The 14,604-nt window shown below is 42.8% G+C and overlaps 1 protein-coding gene across 2 annotated transcripts in view; it reads left to right on the top strand.

Moving 5' to 3' along the window:
• PKHD1L1 (PKHD1 like 1) overlaps positions 1–13,002 on the top strand; it is a 153,742-nt gene extending 140,740 nt beyond the window's left edge. For both annotated transcript variants that reach the window (XM_058668547.1, XM_058668545.1), the window contains 2 exons: positions 6,792–7,051; positions 12,646–13,002. In XM_058668547.1, the coding sequence (XP_058524530.1) occupies positions 6,792–7,039 (248 nt within the window). In that variant the 3' untranslated portion in view covers positions 7,040–7,051; positions 12,646–13,002. The remainder of the gene's footprint in view (positions 1–6,791; positions 7,052–12,645) is intronic.
• Positions 13,003–14,604: the final 1,602 nt, after the last annotated feature.

Genomic DNA, 14,604 nt, shown 5'->3' with positions numbered 1-14,604 from the left:
CCTTAGTGAGGAGTAACTAATCCTTGTGTCCTACCTAGTAAGGTATATGTGAGTCCAAGCTGACCATTTCCTGTCTGTTCTAAGATTTCCTTATTGGTCTCTGTCTATCTAATCCAATTTTGGGGGCAGGGCACTCCGGAGTGCAAGAGAAGGTGGGGAGCCAAAGTTGGAACTAAGTAAGGACCAGGGAAAGCTCCTCTTCCTAGTCCCAAGGGAAGTTGACTATTCTGTTTCTGCGGACTGCTCAGGGCTCCTGGCTGTTGTTCCGATGACATTAACACGTGCCCCACTTCTAACCCAGTTCCTGTTAATGGCCTGGGAAAGCAGAGGAAGATGGAACAAGGTCTTAGGCTCTTGCACCTGTATAGGAGACCTGGAAGAAGCTCTTGGCTCCCAGCTTGGGATCAGCAGAGCTCTGGCCATTGTGGCCATTTGGGGGGTAAACCAGCTAATGAATGCTCTTTCTCTCTCTCCTCCTTCTCATCTCTCTCTATAACTCTAACTTTCAAGTAAAATAAATAAATCTTTAAAGAAAAAAATTGAGAGTATATATCAAAATCACATCATTATTTTCCTTTTTATTCATTTCTATATCTTAGAATATTTCACGGGATGTATTATAATAAGACAATTTATAATGAGACAAATTAATATATGAATTTTCAAATTCAAAAAAAGAAAAATAAGGTAGGCTGATATTATTTGAATGTCCTAGTTTAGAGCTGGCCTAGTAGTTGACAGTGGTCTTTCCAAAACACGATGGAAGGGAGAAAATGTGAGCATTGATAGGATTCATACTACTCATCAGACAAACAAGTCACTTTCAGTGAGAAACAGAGCTCTGTTGTGAGTGTTGACGAGCAATATCCAAGGAATCTATGCTGATATCTTCAACACGACGCAATCACAGCTCTACTGGCAAAAATCATTCTGTTGAGGCCAAATGATATATACAAGTAATGGATTTGCATTGATGATGGCTTGTAAAATGTGTAAAAGAATGAAATAATCAGTTGCTACAGTTGAGACCAGCTTCCAGTAAACTGTTTACCCTGAGGCATAGTCCCCACTGAAAACCATAAGGGAGTGGGTGTTTGCGCAGCACTGACCGGAGAGCCCACTTGGGATATAGTCCCCACTGAAAACCATAAGGGAGTGGGTGTTTGCGCAGCACTGACCGGAGAGCCCACTTGGGATATAGTCCCCACTGAAAACCATAAGGGAGTGGGTGTTTGCGCAGCACTGACTGGAGAGCCCACTTGGGATATAGTCCCCACTGAAAACCATAAGGGAGTGGGTGTTTGCGCAGCACTGACCGGAGAGCCCACTTGGGATATAGCTCCCACTGAAAACCATAAGGGAGTGGGTGTTTGCGCAGCACTGACCGGAGAGCCCACTTGGGATATAGCTCCCACTGAAAACCATAAGGGAGTGGGTGTTTGCGCAGCACTGACCGGAGAGCCCACTTGGGATATAGCTCCCACTGAAAACCATAAGGGAGTGGGTGTTTGCGCAGCACTGACCGGAGAGCCCACTTGGGATATAGCTCCCACTGAAAACCATAAGGGAGTGGGTGTTTGCGCAGCACTGACCGGAGAGCCCACTTGGGATATAGCTCCCACTGAAAACCATAAGGGAGTGGGTGTTTGCGCAGCACTGACCGGAGAGCCCACTTGGGATATAGCTCCCACTGAAAACCATAAGGGAGTGGGTGTTTGCGCAGCACTGACCGGAGAGCCCACTTGGGATATAGCTCCCACTGAAAACCATAAGGGAGTGGGTGTTTGCGCAGCACTGACCGGAGAGCCCACTTGGGATATAGCTCCCACTGAAAACCATAAGGGAGTGGGTGTTTGCGCAGCACTGACCGGAGAGCCCACTTGGGATATAGCTCCCACTGAAAACCATAAGGGAGTGGGTGTTTGCGCAGCACTGACCGGAGAGCCCACTTGGGATATAGCTCCCACTGAAAACCATAAGGGAGTGGGTGTTTGCGCAGCACTGACCGGAGAGCCCACTTGGGATATAGCTCCCACTGAAAACCATAAGGGAGTGGGTGTTTGCGCAGCACTGACCGGAGAGCCCACTTGGGATATAGCTCCCACTGAAAACCATAAGGGAGTGGGTGTTTGCGCAGCACTGACCGGAGAGCCCACTTGGGATATAGCTCCCACTGAAAACCATAAGGGAGTGGGTGTTTGCGCAGCACTGACCGGAGAGCCCACTTGGGATATAGCTCCCACTGAAAACCATAAGGGAGTGGGTGTTTGCGCAGCACTGACCGGAGAGCCCACTTGGGATATAGCTCCCACTGAAAACCATAAGGGAGTGGGTGTTTGCGCAGCACTGACCGGAGAGCCCACTTGGGATATAGCCCCCACTGAAAACCATAAGGGAGTGGGTGTTTGCGCAGCACTGACCGGAGAGCCCACTTGGGATATAGCTCCCACTGAAAACCATAAGGGAGTGGGTGTTTGCGCAGCACTGACCGGAGAGCCCACTTGGGATATAGCTCCCACTGAAAACCATAAGGGAGTGGGTGTTTGCGCAGCACTGACCGGAGAGCCCACTTGGGATATAGCTCCCACTGAAAACCATAAAGGAGTGGGTGTTTGCGCAGCACTGACCGGAGAGCCCACTTGGGATATAGCTCCCACTGAAAACCATAAGGGAGTGGGTGTTTGCGCAGCACTGACCGGAGAGCCCACTTGGGATATAGCTCCCACTGAAAACCATAAGGGAGTGGGTGTTTGCGCAGCACTGACCGGAGAGCCCACTTGGGATATAGCCCCCACTGAAAACCATAAGGGAGTGGGTGTTTGCGCAGCACTGACCGGAGAGCCCACTTGGGATATAGCCCCCACTGAAAACCATAAGGGAGTGGGTGTTTGCGCAGCACTGACCGGAGAGCCCACTTGGGATATAGCCCCCACTGAAAACCATAAGGGAGTGGGTGTTTGCGCAGCACTGACCGGAGAGCCCACTTGGGATATAGCCCCCACTGAAAACCATAAGGGAGTGGGTGTTTGCGCAGCACTGACCGGAGAGCCCACTTGGGATGCCCATGCTCATATTCCATATCACTCATTTCAAGGATTTTTTTCTTTTTTTCCTTCTTCATGCTTTGATAACATCCCATACTAGATATGTTCTATGTATCTTCTGGATAGTAACATCTCAGCCTACTGTTTGTTAAGAATCAAGTAACAATGAGTTCAACATTATGCTGTTGGGCAAGTAGTGAAGGGTGTCCTGATGCCTGCTAGTTAAAGGAAGTCAAATTCCTTCAACAATCACCTGAATGATAGTAGGACTAGCACTCCTTTACGGAAAACAAGGTATCTGACAGGAGCTTTATCTGAGGTTCCATGAAGGTGGACCCTGCAAGTTCCCAGTGGCAAAGACCTATTGAAATCTAAACCTTCAACCTATCACTTTAAATAGCAGAACCTCAACACAGTAAGGATCATCTGAGTGCTCAAGGAATATTTTATTTTAGTATCTTATTACGACAGCAAAATAAAAATTAAAGCACTTTCTTTTTCTGCACCAAATTTTCTTTAGGCATTCAAAGCTTCCCTTGGATTGTGTATCTGATCTGCTACGAAAACGAGCTATTGTTTCTGGTTTGTATGTCTTTCCCTTTATCTCTCCTCTCTTCCTCCTTCCCCTTCCCCCTTCACTTCCTCTTTCCTTACTCTACCATCACCTTTCTGTCATCAAACGTGAGTTCTCAATTCCCTGGATATATTTAATAGGAAAGCTAATTCTAGGTACCTCAATATTTTTGGAACAGTCCACCAATTTGTAGATTCCACATAGAAGAAGAATAAAACAATTAACAAAAGATCTGTCTAACTCCCAGAAGCACCCCCTAAAGGAAATCCCCTGACAGATCAGGCTGCAGGCTGGGAGCGGCACCCCACACAGACAGCAGAGCCGGACTGTCTTCGTAGAGGAGATAAGGGTTATGATTTCTGCCAAAAAGAACAGGGATGTGAGAATCAGGTGAGAAATGTCTGAGGTAAAAATAGCACTTGTAATGGGCACTTAAGGCATGTTGGTCTAGTAATCTTACTAGTACCTCTTACCATGTATTTCAGTTCCTACTGCTTCAAAACGAATCTGCCCTAAACCCAACGGCTTAACACAAACATCATTTCATTTGATTTCAACTGTATGGAGGAGAAATTAGGGCAAGGATGGTTCATCGCTTCTCTGAGATGTCTGGGGCTTCAGGTTAGGGATTCTGATGGCTGGGGCTAGCTGGGATGACCTTTCTGGGGTCATGGATGGTTTCATTAGGGCCTTGATTCTAGCTTCAGTTCTCCTTCATGAGATAAACCGGGACATTCTCACCATACTGCAGGAGAAAAACAAATGAAGACAAAGCACACTAACTGCCACCAAAGATAAGAGTATTTTTTTTTAAGATTTTTATTATTATTGGAAAGCCGGATATACAGAGAAGAGGAGAAACAGAGAGGAAGATCTTCCATCCAATGTTTCACTCCCCAAGTGAGCCGCAACAGGCTGACGCTGCTGTGCCGATCTGATGCCGGGAACCAGGAACCTCTTCCGGGTCTCCCACATGGGTAAAGGGTCACAAAGCATTGGGCCGTCCTCGACTGCTCTCCCAGGCCACAAGCAGGGAGCTGGATGGGAAGTGGAGCTGCCAGGATTAGAACCGACGCCCATATGGGATCCCTGGGCATTCAAGGCGAGAACTTTAGCCTCTAGGCCACGCCGCCGGGCCCACACTGATGGTTTTGAGAGAGATAATGGTTATCTTCTTGGAACTGAATCTGTGAGGTACATGGAATCTGTTCTCTTTACATTAATAAAATTTTTAAAAATCATTTTTCAGTTTAAAAAAATACTCTTGGGGCCTGGCGGCGTGGCCTAGAGGCTAAAGTTCTCGCCTTGAACGCCCCGGGAATCCATATGGGCGCCGGTTCTAATCCTGGCAGCTCCACTTCCCATCCAGCTCCCTGCTTGTGGCCTGGGAAAGCAGTCGAGGACGGCCCAATGCTTTGTGACCCTTTACCCATGTGGGAGACCCGGAAGAGGTTCCAGGTTCCTGGCTTTGGATCGGCGCAGCACCGGCTGTTGCGGCTCACTTGGGGAGTGAATCATTGGACGGAAGATCTTCCTCTCTGTCTCTCCTCTCTGTATATCTGATTTTGTAATAAAAACAAATAAATAAATCTTAAAAAAAAAAATCAGTGGCAAAAGTGTCTAAAAAAACAGTGTTTATATACCTTGAAAGCTATAGAATTCATTTCTTTTGCTTGTGAGAACACACATGTAGTCAGGATATAGTATGTTCTTTTAAAAATAAAGGAAATATTGGGCCTGGTGTGGCAGCCTGGTAGCTAAAGCCTTGCAGGATCCCATAAGGGTGCCAGTTTGTATTCCGGCTGCTCCACTTCTCATCTAGCTTTCTGCTTGTAGCCTGGGAGGGCAGTGGAACATGGCCCAAAGCTTTGGGACCCTGCACCCATGTGGGAGACCCTGAAGAGACTCCTGGCTCCTGGCTTCAGATTGGCTCAGCTCTGATCATTGCGGCCACTTGTGGAGTGACACCACAGATGGAAGATCTTGCTTTTTGTTTCTCACCAAATCTGACTTCCCAATAATAAATAAATAAATTTGTAAAAGAAAAAAATATGTAAAGCCATAACATTTTGTAAAAATATATCACAGAGAAGACAAAGGGGTAAAAATTTCAGGGCTATTTAAATATTGAAAACTCTCTTTTCTGTAGTAGCAGTAGCTATTGCTAACAATAGTCCCAGAAGAAATCATGTCAAGGAAAAATATATTTAGTATTTCTCATTCAAAACTATGGGGTATTTGGGATTGCACTGCAGCATAACAAGTAAAACTACTGCCTATGATGCTGCCATCATATATGGGCTGACCAGTTGGTGTCCTGGCTGCTGCACTTCGAATCCAGCTTCCTTTTGTTGGCCGGGGAGAAGCAGTGGAAGATGGCCCAGGTGTTTGGGCTCATGCTACCCTTGTGTGAGACCAAGATAAAGCCCCTGGCTTCAGTTTTTCTCAACCCTGGTCATTACAATGATCTGGGGACTAAACCTGAGGATGAATGATCTTTTTTGGTCTCTTTCTCTATCTCTCTAGCCGCTTTATAAATAAATAAGGGAAAAATGAGCAAGCATAGTTTAAAAAACCTACTTGGATAAACTATCTTTCATGCTATAAATGTGTGTAGCATTATTTCTCTGAGATGTCTACCTGAGGTAAAAGAAATGTGGGAGAACAATCCTGTAATAGAAAAATGGCATCAGACTTAAAGTCAGCATGGGAAAGGGTTTCACAATGTTGAATCTGAACAGAGGATACATGGGAGTTTGGTGTACTACTTTTCAACAATTTGAAATTTTTCAAAATAAAGAATTCAGTCCTCTTCTCCAGCCCCCAATCAACGGAAAGTTTCTCCATTCCAAGGTCAGGTGTAAAGAAATTCAACAACATCACCTCCCTTCCTTACCATCCCTCATTTCATTCTGTGACTGATGCTGCGTCCTACAAAGGAGCCCTCTGTTGGAGGACCTGGTGCTACAGAAAGAAAATACAGCTTATGGGCAGCATGAACGCTTCTAGTTCTGAAATTTTTCTGTACGAGTTCGTACTACAATTTATTTGACCCAGTTTCCAAAATTAGAAATTATGCCATATCTGTAACTCAATGAAATCCTAACTGAAATTGTTTGAAAAACAGTATGCAATAAAAGGAAGTCAAACTGTTTGATGTTGCTTTCTTCTAGGCAAAAATTATAAGATTGAATTTGTGCTGGACAGTGCTGTTCGGGTAGAATCTGGAACTTTCAGCATACCAGCACAGACTGCTTCCAGTGGCAGCAGCAGCAGTGCTAGCAGTGGCGGCAGCAGCACCAGCAGCAGCACCAGCAAAGCATCGGTTGTGAGTCCATCTGTCCAGATACTGACAATACTCACTGGCTGGCTGATACAAAGACTCTTGCTCTTGGAAACATGGCTTCAAGTTTGCTCTTAAACATATCTATAGGTAAGTACAATTTGTTTCTTATTTGCTGTAACTCTCCATATACTGGGGTACTAGTCACTCTTTCTAATATAAACGCTGTGTGCATACCACTTGTTTGTCGAACTGCTAGGGGACACAAAGAAAATAAAAGCCGCAATGGGAAAGAAGATATAATACAAGAAATATTATTCACAAATCACATCTGCATTTAAGAATGTAAGGGATAAGGAGTGTTATTACTTTCAGAAGTCCTTTTCAGTTGCAGGGGAGAGATACTCCATTTGAAAAGGTTTAGGCATCATTTGACTAAGATCAGAGTAGCCTTGTGTTACAATGTTGAGACCAGACGACTCAGGTGGAGCTATTCAAAGCCTGTGTCTTTCCATCTCTTGGCTCCATTTTTCTTGGTGGTCACTTCACTCCCCAGTTGACTCTTCACCTATTCAGTAGCTGCATGTCCACGTTCTACCAGGCCAACAGCCAAGACAGAAAGAACAAATGTCTTTCCCAAAAAGTCCTGCAAAAATCTCAAAGCCATTCCATGGACCTGACTGGAATTGCATGTCCCTGCCTACCCAATCGCCATAACCCAGAGTTCTAATTAGGTTGACTTAGGTCACATGGAAGTGTACTCAGAATGGTGTACCTATAGTTTCATTTAGGACAGTCAAGGTGCTAGCTCTACAAGTGGCAGGCAGACAGACAGTGATTATCAGGGATAATAGGAAAGAAAGGTCCCTATGGACTAGACATAACTGCAAGTGTCACTCCATCAACTGCCGGAGCCCAGCTCCGGCCGAGGTTCGGAGCTCGGGAAGGGTGCGTGGATGAGGCGTGAAGAGAAAGAAAGGAGACGGACCACCAGATTCCTTGATCGTAGTGCACTTAGCGAGAAAGCTGTCCGCTTTATTTATACAGAAGCAGTACAAAGTTTTTTCTTAGGGGCATATTGACATAGCTTCAGGGGGACACAATTTACAACTTTTTGAGAAATGATTGAGGAAGGATTCCACATTCCTTGCTTATCTTGGCTTGCCAGTCTTCATCTGCTCTCCTCAGGTCTGGGCTATAACCTAGGCGCCATCTGTGTCAACCAGACCCCTACCTTGAATTACGTACGAGTTAAAAGGACTGGGGCCTTGGGGATCGGGGTTATTGACATTAGTTGGCCATAGGTCTGTAAGCTCACAGTTTGTTAACCAAACAAGTAAAGCAAGGGTAAAAACGGCGGAAAGAATTGCAGTTAGCAATGAGCTAAGTTACTCTATTTAAGTTTCAACTCTACAATGGATGAGTGTTTCCAAAGACAATTCTACAAATTGTTTCAGTATTAAACAAGGCATTATCCATTCCAACGTTGCAACCAAGAGTTTCTCAGTAGACAACACATCTTATGCAGTAATACACTCCTAATACAATTCTTATTCAACTTATCTATCACTAAATGGGAGAAATACATCAAGAGAGAAAAAAAATGAAGATCTAAGACAAAAAGTTATAAACATTATATTCCTCTACAACTGCAGGCTCTACAACTTCATTAGTGATCAAACAATAATCAAAAATATATCTTTATGATATTAGTGAAATCACCCTGTATTTCCTCTAGCTAAAAATTTATGAAAACAACTAAAGCAACTGCATTTTCTATATTCTAAAGAATTGCAAGGACAGGCTAACCTTTAAGACCACAGTAACTATATTTTTTGCCTTAGCAGGATAGGCTTCAGGGTTACAGTAGCTATATTCTTCGTCATAGCAGGATGGCCTTCAGGGTCACAGTAACTATATTCTTTGTCATAGCAGAATGACCTTTAGGGTCACAGTAACAGGATAACTTTTAGGGTTCCTCTTACCAAGCCATTCCCCAGAAAGCATGCTAAATATCTGGGCCAGATTTTATGGCAATGGGTAAACAGCACAGACTTAATTATACTCCTATGTGTGGTTAAAGGCCCACTCACCAGGACATCCTCAGTCACATTAACTCTTAAGCTCATGTTGGTTGTAAAAGCCATCTCACAGGGGCAGACAATGCCTCAATAGATTACAAAATTCTTAGTGGGGTGGTTGAGTGCCCATGCGAAGGGGGGTGAAAACTGCGTCAAGGTGGTCAGAGATGAATCCACTTAGCCCTGCTAAGCAGCTGGTAGCTCCCCGGGCCCTGCCAGTCAGGGAGCTGTTCTCTTCACACCTTCGTGTTATTCACACCTACTGCATGGACTCCATCAATCAACAACACATCAAAGTCTGGATAGGGCCCTATCCAGACAAAATATATGAGATTTGGAGAGTAAAGTGAAGGCACTGAAGATCAGGAATAAGACAAGAGCAAAGAAAAAGTAGAAGTGGAAAAAAGTATCTTACCTACGTGTGTTAATAGATTTCCTACTCTCTTTTCAAACATACTTTTCTTGTTACCTCGTCTCAGTTAATGCCAATGCCATCTTTTCAAATCCTTCAGGATGATACTGTTCCCTGACCTTCAAGCTCTACATCTGCGTCACATGCTCTGTACCATTTATTTTCAGCCAAATCTCATACTAATCTGTTATTTAAAGCCTTACAGTCATGCAGCCATTTGGCAAAGTGGTTAAGATGACACTTGGGATACCTGCATTCCATATTTCAGTGTCTAGTTTGAGTCCTGCCTCTACTTTGAATTGTAGTTTCCTGTGCACATCCCAGTTGGAAGCAGATGATGACTAACGTATCTGGGCTCCTGCTGCCCCTGGGAGAAACAGAGATGAACTCTGGCTTCTGGATTAGCCTGGCTCAGTCCTGGCTATCAGAGGCATCTGAGGAGTGAACCAGCAGGCACAAGATCTCTCTGTGTCTCTTTGTCTCTCTACCTTTAAAACGATTGAAAACTTCAAAAAATAATAAAGTCTCAATATTCTAATTACATTATTCTTCTCACTTGATGTATTAACATAACTGCCTTGCTTCCAAAGTCCCTCACTTAAGACATGGCTCCACATTACTGCCAGGTTTAGCTTATTAAAATACAAAATCATGCAATGATAATAGTAATCTCAAATCCTTAAAGATTTTCCATTACATGCAAGATACAATCAGCACCAAGGCTCTGAACACAATTTTGAAGACTCCCCCCCTTCACCAAACCATTCCCAGAATCTGGGAGCCCATTTCATAGATGCATCCCATCTTTCTTTCATCAAGTCAGCCTCTCAAAGTACTCGTTCAGGTTCTGCCCAAATTCCATTTCCTCTTGGTTTCCTTCCTTCCTTCCCATGTAATTTTCTTCTCCCTTGGTCTCTCCAGTTGTAATCTATTTATACCATTAACATAGACATTTTTTGCAGTATATGTGTATTAAGCTTATATTCAGAATTATCTTCCTTACTAAATTATGAACATTTAGAGGACCAGATTCCTTACATATTATGAGTATTAAAAATCTATTTAATTTCAAATCTCATTTTTAAAGATTTATTTCTTTTTAGTTGAAAGGCAGATTATAAAGAGAAGGAGAGAGAGAGAGAGAGGTCTTCTCTCCACTGGTTCACTCTAAATAACTGCAAGGGCCAGAACTGAGCTATTACAAAGGAAGCAGTCAAGAGCTTCCTTCAAGTCTCCCATGTCGGTGCAGGGGCCTAATGACTTGAGCCATCTGCTGCTGCTTTCCCAGGCCATAAGCAAGGAGCTGGATCAACAGTGGAGCAGCCCAGTACATGAACAGGCCATCACATGGGATGCCAGCAGAGGATTAGTCCTCCATGCCACTGCTTCAGCCCTAGTTTCAAATCTTAAAAGGAAGATTAGTCCTCATCTGTGACTTAGGGAGCAATGTAGAATTAGGAGTATTGAGGGAAAATACTTTGACTGACAGATATTAATCAGTTTGCAAATACTTTAATAGGGGACATTCTGAAAAGTCATAAAGTTATAAACAGCACATTAGGAATACTGATAAGGTTTAAGAAGGGTTTGAGATAGAGCAATAATTTAGAAGGACCTGTAATATTGCAAGTAATAGATGCAAAAACTATATTTTACTTTTCATTGCTCATACGTAGAAGGATGAAAAGATAAAATAAAGTTGGTTAAAAATCTCAGACGGTAAAGACAAACTGGAGGCTAAACTTCAGCAGCAGCAGCCATAAAACAAGAAGTAAACTCCTTCCTTCCTGATGGCAGGCAGTCACTGAGGTTCAGTTGTCAAAGCAGCAGCATGTGGCAGAGAGGGACTGCTCTCATTTCTGAATACATACATAGGGGTTAGAGCTCAGGGACAACAGGTGAATGACCAACACAGATATTATCTTGTCCCCAGAATTCTAACAAAAAGACCAATTGTTTATTTTATGATAGTGTGGTAAGTATACTTTAAAAATCCATTATTTTCTCTCTTCTCAGTAGTACTGAATATAAGATCCGGTGGGCCAAATGTTAAGAGCACTGCCTCGTGTGAATTTGGTGTGAATTTTTGTTTCCTCAATAATTAGATTGTTTCATAATTTCCTTCACTGACTTTAATCCTGATTATTCCTAACAACTTTAATATTACACCAAATAGTTTCAAATCATTATTAAGTGGTACTGTTAGGTCCAAAAGATCCCTGAACCATAGACAGACAGGTTCCACATGCAACAATGCAAAAGCAAAGAAAATTTATTGCTAGCTCGAGCTGGGGTCCATGTCTCATCCATCGCAGTGGAGTCTTGACAAAGACCCCGCTTGGCTCTTGCAGACTGTTTTAATTCCCTCCTAGTCACACACAACACATCTCCAGCAAGCAGTTCTTATCTTGATCATATATAATTTGTACCAGTGTAGGCCACATTCCCATGCAACCCGTACCAGTGTAGACCACATTCCACTTGAGGACGTGCGGATGCCCCTGATTGGCCCATCTTGACGATCATTTCCCCCTGCCCACTCCATCACTCTAAGGAAAATGAAACTTTGAAGTGAAGTGAGACTTATGCCTATTCCCCGACCTTAGGCCCACTATAGCGTCAGTCTTGTTCTTTATGCAGCAAAGCCAAGCAATGAATACAGAAGCCAAGTATAGCGGTTATGCTAACAGTTAAGAAACTCCCTTATCACTACTCAGCACTCTTGTATTCCTATTGTATGTTCAACTAGTCTCACCTCTAGACACCAATTTACTATTTATCCCTAATAACGTTTTAACACTACTGTTGTTAAGAGTAAATCGCTGCCACCCAGCCTTGTACCCCCAACTCTACAGTACAATCCCAGGTCATCTTAGGACATTTTCCAAATGAAGTTAATCCATGCCTCCTCCTTTGCAACCATTTTTTCAAGTAAGAAATACAGGAGTTTCAGCACCATTAGCAAGTTGGAATGCTGGGTTGTTTTATAACTTTACATTATGAATTAATAGTATCCTACTTTTAAGAGAATCAGGATGATTCATTAAATAAAATAGCAAAGTTTGAATGAGAAAAAGATGCCAAAAATGTAGTAGTACCACAATTCTGCCTAATATTAAATTGGGAAAGTTTTAAACATTAACTTTTAAGTATTAAGCATACTATAAAATATTAGAAATTTTAAAATTAAGACAACATTTGAAATGATAGTATATGCTACTAATTTCTCTTATTTGTATTTTACTTTTCAGAAAGCAACTAAAGTGCTCTTTGGAAGAACAAACTAAACAAAAACACAAGAATCATTTATTTATGAGTCATTTTGTTGCACAAGAAAAAGTCTACATTTTTGAGAAAATATGCTGATATTTTTGTAACACATAATATATTAACTTTAATCACAAAAAATCAGATTTCTTCAAAATATAAAGTTCTTTTGATTCCTTATATTTGTATGTCTTATTTCATAAACTTCTAGAAACCTCTGATTTGAGAGAGATCTACCACCACTGAGTTATTGTACCAACAAATTAAAGTATAAAGATAGCTTGTCTGAATTTGACTTAAGCTATTTAGGTCATATTGGAAGCATTTTGGATTGCAACATTGTTAACAATTATCTTATTGGGCCCAGCGGCGTGGCCTAGCAGCTAAAGTCCTCGCCTTGAACGCCCAGGGATCCCATATGGGTGCCGGTTCTAATCCCGGCAGCTCCGCTTCCCATCCAGCTCCCTGCTTGTGGCTTGGGAAGGCAGTCGAGAACGGCCCAAAGCTTTGTGACCCTGCACCCGCATGGGAGACCTGGAAGAGGTTCCTGGTTCCCGGCATCGGATCGGCGCGTACCGGCCGTTGCGGGTCACTTGGGGAGTGAATCATCGGACGGAGGATCTTCCTCTCTGTCTCTCCTCCTCTGTGTATATCTGACTTTGTAATACAATAAATAAATCTTTAAAAAAAAACAATTATTTCAGAATCAGAGAGTTATACACAGAGTGACATATAGGCACAGAACTTCCGTTCACTGATTTGTTACCTCAGCTCCTATCCAGAGCCAAGAGCCAGAGATTCAATCTTAGTTTGCCATGTAGGTGGCAGAGAACCAACTGCTTGGATTCTCTGTCCTCCTGTTTGTACATTAGACAGAACCTAGACTTGGGAGTAGAGCTGGGCTTCCTGAATTCTGACACTGTGGTACGGAATGCCACCAGTTTAACTGCCAAGTCAAATGCTGCCAATGGGAATTGTTAATATATTGTGGGGCAGGGGGAGACTTTGTAAACCCTGTTCTTTCATGAGGCTCTCTGATTTCCAACAATTTATGTCATTCCAACAATCTGTGTCATTTTAAATTCTAAGGACTTTAGAGAAATGAAATTGTCTCAGATCTTTCTCAGACTGAATTATTATCCTTCAGATCCACAGGATTCCCAGCCATTCTGGATTGTCCTGTAATTCTGAGCAAGCCAAACCTGGACTCTTACACTAAAAAGTTTTCTTGTTTTCCCTGGAATGGGCTTCTGAACAAGTCCAAACTCCCTTGCCTACTATGTTTCCTTTCCACTCAAAACTGCCCCTACCAGAGTGCACCCTCACTCCTAGTATTTGGCTGCAATCCCAGATGCAGCAAAACAGAACGTTATTTTCAAGAGCAAAAACTGGAGAACCCAGAAAAGTTATAATATGCAGCTAAATTAATTCAAAACTCTCTAATGCTGTAAAAAAAATGCAGTTGCCACTCAGAAAAGTATAAACGGTTCCTTAATTTCACAGAACCCCAAGAGAAACATTGTGGTCATGTACAGAGCTGATAGAGTAGATAAATCACAGAACTTTCTAGCTAGTGACAATCAGCATCCGGGACACCAAGAGAATTCAGTAACACCCTTATCATTCTCTTCCATATACCAACTCCTAGTGTAATCACATTGATCATTATTAGTATTGCTTACCAGAAAAATGATAACTGTTTACCAGGCATTAAATTTCAAATATCTTTGTATATATTTGGCATTTCATTTAGTTAAAATAGTACATCTTTGGCATTTGCTTTTTGCCAAGCATTTTAGTGAGTGTGACTATAAGGATCAGGTGTTATGCCAAGAATTGACAAGAGAACTGGAAAAATTGTGGAAACAGATCATTAAAATGCAATGTGGTGCTAAAACGGTGAAGAACAGAGGCGCTCCCCTGTGGGGGGCGGAAGAAATGAG

The sequence above is a fragment of the Ochotona princeps genome, chromosome 9 (assembly GCF_030435755.1).
Source record: "Ochotona princeps isolate mOchPri1 chromosome 9, mOchPri1.hap1, whole genome shotgun sequence".
Classification (NCBI taxonomy): Eukaryota; Metazoa; Chordata; class Mammalia; order Lagomorpha; family Ochotonidae; genus Ochotona; species Ochotona princeps.
Note: the sequence above shows the minus strand (reverse complement) of the source record. Positions and strands in the feature narration are given on the sequence as shown.